This window comes from Pithys albifrons, chromosome 20 (assembly GCF_047495875.1).
Source record: "Pithys albifrons albifrons isolate INPA30051 chromosome 20, PitAlb_v1, whole genome shotgun sequence".
Classification (NCBI taxonomy): Eukaryota; Metazoa; Chordata; class Aves; order Passeriformes; family Thamnophilidae; genus Pithys; species Pithys albifrons.
Genome location: NC_092477.1, coordinates 1,854,006 through 1,861,996, shown reverse-complemented (window position 1 = coordinate 1,861,996; position 7,991 = coordinate 1,854,006). Strand labels below are relative to the sequence as shown.

Below are 7,991 nucleotides of genomic sequence, written 5' to 3'. Positions count from 1 at the left end.
ATTCCCAAGCCACACGAGTGCCACAGCAGCACACTCAGCAAAGGGAGGATTACCAGATATGCACCTCTGCCCCCACCAAAGTATTGCCATCTGAGCGAGACAGAAGAACAGATGCCTTTCTTTCTCTTCCCCTTTTCCTAACAGGATCCCACTGATCCCTGGCTACCTTAAATCACAGAGCCTGACCAAGCCTGGAGCACCAGCAGGTTCAGCCACGCTGTGATGGGAGGACACATTCATCCTCCACCTCTGGAACAGGCAGAGACTTGTGACCATTGGTGCTCAATGATCCCATACAATAACCAGGCACCTCACACAGCCCCCCCAAAATCACCCCATTGAAATGTATGGGGGGGCACACACCGAGAAACCCCACTGACTCCCTCCACATCCCCCAGCTAAAACCATCACCGCCACAATGGCCCTCACTCCTACAAAGGGACCGGTTCAAAGTCAACGTCTCCCTTCCCCTCCGCCTGTATATGAAAGGAGCAGGAATGCGTTTGAGGGCCCGGGGGGGGGGGGGGAGGCGGAGGGGGGGGATAGGGGGGGTGCTGGGAGGCTTCCTGGGGGGATGGAGAGAAAGAGCAGGTTGGCAGGAGGAGGGGGTCCAACCCGGGAACAATAAATCAAAGGAAAGGGGAGTTACTGCCTGGACAAGAAGCTTCTGAAATCCTGGGCCGCAGCAGGAGCCCGGGAGGAGCAGGGCTGATGGCTGCCAGCGGGGTCCCGCAGAGAGATTTCCTCTGCCCGCTGGCAGTGGGGTAGGCAGTGGGCAGGCAGCGGGCGGGCCTGCCTGCACAGCACTGGGATCAGCAGCCCTGGCAGCACGACATGGTCCAGGTTACCCGTGGGCACAACTGAATTAAGTCCCTGCTCCAGAAGGCACCTCACCAGCTCAGGACATCCCCCCCCACACCATGTCCTGTAGCTCACTAAAAGGTTCACGGTGTTTTAGCATCCTCCCTTAATTTTCCTGGGACTGGCCTCCCTTCTGGAGCCTGACACAACCAGGATGGACAGCCTGGCATATGTCATGCCAGGAGTCAGGAACAGGCATTAATTCCAGCTCAACCACTTGGCCACTTTTTTCCTTACAGGAATATCATTAGGTGGCTTAGCTGTTTCACTTCCCTCTACATGCAGCAGTGCCATCCATACGTACCAGTTCCTAGATGCCAGTCCCTGCATGTCTGTCCCTTGGGTCCCTTGGTACCTGTCCCTAGGTTACAGTTCCTAGGTCCCATCCCCTGGATGCCAGACCCCGGGTATCAGTTCCTGACTGCCAGCTGCGGGTATGAGGCCTGGGATGCCATTCCCTGGGTGTCAGTTCCTGGGTGCCAGCCGTCTCAGTGGACAAAACAAGTGCTTCATAACCAGCATTCAAGCGCCTTCCCCCAGTCCCTCCCACAGCCCCATCCCCATCCCGCCGCGGAGGAGGCCGCTCCAGCCTATCTCTTCGGCATATCAGTGCGAGACAGCAGCAACTCCCAGTAATCCGGGTTAATAAACAGGGAGCAGTGTCGGCAGCCGGGTTGTTCCTCGCCCTGCTCCAGCTGGGATCACGGGATGCCAGCAGTAGGGTTACCACTCACCCTGCTCTGACTGGAGTCAGAGGCTGCCCGCACCACCGATGCCTGCCCGTATGAAGGAGCTGGCATCAGGTTAGATTCAGAGGCTGATATGATGGCAGTGTTGGAATCAGGGAAGCATCCAGTGCTGAAGCAGGAGGGAAGGAAGGGGGAAATGCCTCGAGCTGACCCCAATAGTGCCATTTTGACGGACTGTGCAAGAGGAAAGTGCTTTAGAGAAAATATGGAGCATGCTCCATTGTGAAGCCCATGGACCCGATAGCTTGGGCTCCAAATTCCTCCCTAGCAGCACACTCTGGGGTCTCAGAGTCAGACATGCTCCTCCACATCACAACCTTTCTCTGTAGAAGGAGGAAGAGGTGAGGGATGGTGGGAGTGTGAAGGGTCTAGCTCTGTCCAGCTCTGTCCATGCTCCCCATGGAGCCACAAGGCTCAGTCGGCAACACCAGGTGTCAAGAGGTAAGAGGTGATGGCCAAGCCCTGGACCATCCCTTCTGCTGCACAATGGCACAGGCATTCCAGGGCCTGTCCTCTGTCCTGGGGACAAGGGGCTGGTGCGAGCGGGTGGGCTGCCCTCATGCCAGCCCCTGGCCCTGGTTCATAACGCTGCAGCTGCGCAAAGCTATTCCTCCCTGCCCAGGCCCCACAGCGCCTGGGGGGTTCCCAAGTGGGGAGACCCCGGGGCTGTGATGCCCTAACACTGCCGCGGGTGCCCCCGCGAGCAGCGCGGGGCCGGAGGAGTGCATGGCCTCGAGGGAGAGTCGGTGTCCTCCCGCTCCCTGTTCCGTCGGGGCCGCCCCGTCCACCTCCCCACGCCCAGGGTGCGGGTGAACGCAGCCTCCTCCCACCGCACCTTCCCCCCCCGTGCCCCCCGCCCCCCGGGGGATCAAGTTCACGCCCGACCCACTGATGCGGGGCCCAATGGGGCCGGGGCCCATTTCCATCCGGCCCGGCTCGGCCCCGCCGCTCTCAGAGGCCCCGGCGGCGCCGCAGCAGGGAGGCAGCGGCCGGCAGCCCCCGCATGGAGTCCTAGGGCGGCGGGCAATATGTTCAGCCCGGACGGGGGGCTGCCGGCCGCCCCCTTCGGCCTCCTGAGCGACGCCGGCCCGCCCTTTCCCCGCGCCGGCTTCGACGGGGCGCCCGCCCAGCCGCTCTTCTTCCCTTTCGCTGCCGCCGCCGAAGCCGACCCCGTCCGCGACCCGCCGCCGGCCCGCGCCTGGCTGCCCCCAGCCTCCCCCGCACCCCCTGCCAAGGCGGAGGCGCGCCCGGGCCGGTCCTGTAGCCAGCCCGAGCCCGAGACCCGCACGGCCGCCTGCTGCGGCCCGGCCTGGCCGCCCCCGCCCTGGGCCGGCCCCGCGACCCCCGGCCCCGCCGCCCTGCCCGGGCCACCGTTCCCTGGCCCGTCCGCCCCTGCCTTCCCCGGCCCCCAGCTCTGCCCCGCTGCGCTGCAGCCGGGCTCCGGCGGCCCCTCGGGGCTGGGCAGCAGCGGCAGCTCCAGCGGCGCCGCCAGCGAGGGCGGACACTCCAGCGACAGCGGCGAGGAGGTGAGACCCGATGGGACGGTGATGGGCAGACTGCCCTGTCCATTTTCCGCCGGCCGCATGCGGCGTGCCCCGGCTTTCCTCCGCGCCCGGTGTAGCTGCCGGGACAGCGACCAGAACCCCGACTCGCCAAGACCCCGCCGGTGGCTCCTGTTCGGCCCCGCCGTCGGGTACCCCCGGGAGAAGGTCTGACCCGGCGCTGGGGCTCATCCTGGCTGGGCCAGCCTCTCCTCAAGGGGGGAGAGCCTCGGTGAGGCGGGTTTAGGGTAAGAAAAGGGGTTTGAGGGCTTAGAGGAGCAGGTTTCCTTTTGTTATGTCGCCCCTGGTACGCGACGCGTCGGGGCCGTCCCGGGTAGCGACGCCGAAGGCCGGTTCCGGCGGGATAGTGGGGACAGCGCAGCGCAGTCCCTGCTCAGCTGCGAACTCCTGGCAGCCCCCCCGGTCACCCGCGGCTGCGACCCCGGCCGCTGCTCCCGGAGCTCCCTGGGAAACGACGGCTGCTGGGGCAGAGACAGCCCTAAGATGACGGCGGGGTCGGAAAGGGAACACTGTTTACCGACGCGCCTGAAACTGGTTTGGGTTAGTTTTTGGTATTTTTAAATCTTGGCATAACACGAGCCCGCTCCGGGGGCACCGTCGGCGGCCAATGCCGGGCCTGGTCCTTGCGGCCGTTGGGTGCGTTTGGGCAGCCGTCGCCGGACCGGGCCTGCGGCAGCTCCCATGCCACGATGGATGCGGGCCCCCAGGCCGCAGCCGGCCGTGGTGGGTAGGGGGTGATCGCGAGTGATGTTTCCCTGATGCGGGACAGTGAAGAATGCTCCTGGGAGGGATACCTCGGGCTTCCCGTTCTACAATAGAAATTGAAAGCCGAGGCTCAGTTGATAGGAGGAACGCCTAGAGAAACCGACACTGTGGTGAAAAAGTGGAAACTGGGTAAAAGACTTCAAAATGCCGCCGCAGTGGCTGAAGACTGCGCGGTAGGTAGGTGGAAGCGCCTAGGTGATCCCCGGACAGAAGGAGAGAGCCTGCTGGTGGCAAAGGGGAGGTTGAGTCCCACGCACCTCTCCGGTGCTTTGGTCCCTCCGTTCACGGGAACCTTTTCCCTGCCCCAGCGCCATTGGGAAGTGATCTACGCCGCGGGAGACCTGAGTTATGGTGTCGTGTGGTGGGATACGTGGGAGCGGGGCGAATCTGGGACCTTCAGCCAGTGTGAACATTGGTGCTGCCTCTGGTCAGGGCAGGAGAGTACTAGCCAGCGGAGAAAGAGGACATTCCCAGGGTGTGATGAGGTAGATCGGGAGGTCTGGGTGCTCATTGTTCCACCTTTGGCCGCCGCTACGCCAGCGTGGGTTGATCTGGGCGGTGTGCGTGGTCCGGGTGGGGAAGAGGGAGAGTCCTGTGTGGGGCAGGATGGAGGTGCTGCCTGGTACCTGAGCAGAGTTCGTCCGGGGGTTGGGAAAAAACCCTCTGTCGTCCATCCCATCACCCAAGGACTCTGTCACATGAGCCTGGTGCTGCCGAGGGCTCAGCTGAGCCCCCTCCTGACCCAGTCCCCGTTCCACGGGGACCCCGACAACCCGACAGACCTCGCTCTTGGCAGACCCTGGGCGCCAGTTGTCCCCTCTCAGTGTCTCTCTGCCCCTGCCAGGATGCGCCAACCTCTGGAGAGCTGGAGCAGTTCGCCAAGGACCTCAAGCACAAACGCATCATGCTGGGCTTCACCCAGGCTGACGTGGGACTGGCCCTGGGCACACTCTATGGTGAGAGGCCGGGGAGGGTCGGAGGAGGGCTCTCGACTGCTTCCGCAGCTTGGGGGAAAGGAGAGGGTTGGGAGAAGGATTGGTATTACCTGGTCCAGTAGAGGTTTCTGCTTCTTAACGACCCGCAAAGGAGCCGACAAGCACCATCCTCGGGGCTCCCGGGGGCGAGGGAAGGGGGGAGGGCAGTCCTACGGGAAGGTGAGCTCGAAGGGCTCGATAACCGGAAACTGGTTTAATAAAATAGCTACAGTTGCTTATTTTCAGGGCTTTAAATCCCTGCTGAAACAGCTGGGAGAATCCCTTTCCTGGTCTCCCAGGGTCATGGGAGGCTTGGGGGTGGCAGATCGTGGGGGCTGCAGGCGCGGGGGAGGGGGGAGCTGCGCAGCGCATGACGCCCTGCCCGCCCTGCTCGCGCAGGGAAGATGTTCAGCCAGACGACCATTTGCCGCTTCGAAGCGCTCCAGCTCAGCTTCAAGAACATGTGCAAACTGAAGCCGCTGCTGCAGCGCTGGCTCAACGAGGCGGAGAACACGGACAACATGCAAGAGGTGAGGGCTGGGGAGGGTGGGAGCTGGGGTACCCTGCACTTGCAAGCCCTCAAGCTGCAGGTTCTCCTCCATTTCTAACTTGCTTTTGGGGAAAGAAGAGGGGAACAGGAGATGTCTTGTGCCACAGCAGTGTCTCATTGCATGGCTTCAGTCTAGCTTGAGGGGAAACCATTGGGTATTGCCTTCTGCCAAGCTGAGGGGAGCCCAGTTCCCTCTCAGACGCCTAATAATTGTGGCAGCTCCCATCTTGGAGCAGCCAGGTCCTGCTGCAGCCTCAGATAGGCTAAATGTGTAGCGTCTGCTCCCTGGCAAACCTGGCGGGGGTGTAACAAGAGGTCTCCAGTTGCCCCACACCAGCTGCTGGTAGGGCTGGGACACTGGGAACAGCCCCAGTCACAGTGGAGTGATACTCAGTGGAAAGTCACAGGGACCCAGTGTCCCCAGAGTTCTGCAGCCAGCCACAGGTGTGCCAAGAGCCCAGTGGAGACTCTTCCACCCTGTGACCAGTGTGGTCCCTCTCTTGTTCCCAGATGTGCAATGCAGAGCAAGTATTGGCCCAAGCCCGGAAGAGAAAACGCAGGACCAGCATTGAGACCAACGTGAAGGGGACACTGGAGAGCTTCTTCCGCAAGTGTGTGAAGCCCAGTCCTCAGGAGATCTCCCAGATCGCTGAGGACCTCAACCTGGATAAAGACGTAGGTTGAGAGAGTGGGAAGGGTGGGTGCCCAAATGGCAGCAGCTCCTGAGCTCCTGCATTAGGCCAGTTTGATACTTTGTCTCAGAGCAGAAGTGAACAGCTGCACTTTGGCTCTGCCAGGCAGTTATGAGGTATAGCTCATCAATACAACCCCCCCCCCGCCTCCAGAAAAAAGCTTTTGTTCACAGATCGAGTATTTAAAACTGAAGAGAAACAAAAATAATTTCCAGACCCAACAATAACACCCATCTGCATTTGTGTATACACACATAGATATATAGAAGTCCTGTGATACTAATTCATCTCTGAAGCAGCTGATTTTTGCCCCCAAGAACCCACATGGAAAGTGGAAACTTTTTCTTCATCAGAAGTGGAAATGTACCAGAAACCCAACAAAACCCAACACAAGTTCCAGCCTCAGATGCATATTGTCTTCATCAGGTTATGCTGCCAGCCTTTGGAGAGAAAACTTTTTTTGATTCATTATCTTCTTTACTATTTAACATTTGCTGTCTCCCATCTTTTAGCTCTGGAAGCAGTGGGAAAATGGTCATGGCTGGACTCTGTCAGAGCACAGCCCAGGAAAGAGCTGTGCCAGGGAGGGGGCTGCACTGGCAAGTTGGGGTGCTGTGGAGATGCTACTAGCAGAAGGGTCACCTTGATATCCACACAGTTCCTGTGGTCACCCCTTCACCCATCTCTGTCTCCCTTCCTGCAGGTCGTCCGGGTCTGGTTCTGCAACCGGCGTCAAAAAGGCAAACGGCTGCTGCTGCCCTACGGCAATGAGGCAGATGGGATGATGTATGACATGAACCAGCCCCTGGTGCCCCCCACTTTGCCCATCCCAGTGACATCCCAGGGCTACAGCCTGGCGCCCTCCCCTCCTGTCTACATGCCGACCTTCCACAAAGCTGAGATGTTTCCACAAGCTCTGCAGCCTGGGCTCTCCATGAGCAATGGCGGCCACTGAACCAGAGTCTGTGGGGTCACTGCAGATGGTCTGGCAGCCCCCTCCTTTGCCCTGGGCTGGCACAGGCAGTGCCCTGCTTCTGCTCTTTGGGCTGCTGCGTTGGGGTTTTTGGGGTGCAAGGGGCTGGGAGCCTGCTCGCTCTTTACAGTTGCTCCCAGCCCTTCCCAGTTATGTGAGCTTACTGGTCCCAGCAGTGCTGGCCCCTCTCTGACCTCTCCTGGGGGCAGCTGCTCCTGCACCACTGTACCCACTGAAGCCACGTGAGCCTGGGGCTCTGAGTGGAGCCACTTGTGCCCAGACCCAGCCCAGCCACTCCCCTGGAAGACCCAAAAAAAAAATTAGATTTTGGGGTGGGGGGGAGGGGGGTGTTTTGTTTTTTTTAATGTTTTTTGGTTGTAGTTTTTAAAGAGCAAAAATTTTTGTAGTGATCTAGTTTCCCAGGTGCCTCCTCCCTGTCATGTAGAGCAGGGCTGGGGGTCCTGGTGGCTCTGCCCACCCTCTTGGGCAGCCAGGATGAGCCCCCACCACCCTTTGCCCTGTGGCACAGGAGAGCTTCACCCCTCTATGGGTCAGCTGGCGAGGCTTGTTTAGGTCAGGAGGGTCCTCCCCAGTGCTTGTGCTCAGCACACGCTGGACACAGGGGACTGAGGACCCTCAGTCCCCATGGCCCTCCTCACCCTCCAGCCACTGTCCCACTGCCCCAGCCCAGCTGCCCAGAAACCTCCTTTTCCTGGGAGGTCCCAGCCCAGGGGGGCAACACCACCCTATCCATGCTGCTAACACCCCATGCCTTCCAGCCTGCTGTAGTTATGATTTTTATATTTTTTGTTCTTAAATCAAATTTCCTCTGGCAGTGAAATAAATCTCAAGGGTTCTTTGGGAC

The 7,991-nt window shown here is 60.4% G+C and overlaps 1 protein-coding gene across 1 annotated transcript; it reads left to right on the top strand.

The window, feature by feature from the left end:
* The first annotated feature begins 2,638 nt into the window (after nt 1–2,638).
* LOC139681194 (POU domain, class 5, transcription factor 3-like) lies at nt 2,639–7,108 on the top strand. Its single transcript, XM_071574432.1, has 5 exons — nt 2,639–3,136; nt 4,782–4,893; nt 5,311–5,441; nt 5,972–6,136; nt 6,857–7,108. Exons 1-5 carry the CDS (start codon nt 2,639–2,641, stop codon nt 7,106–7,108), a joined length of 1,158 nt encoding a protein of 385 aa, XP_071430533.1.
* Nucleotides 7,109–7,991: the final 883 nt, after the last annotated feature.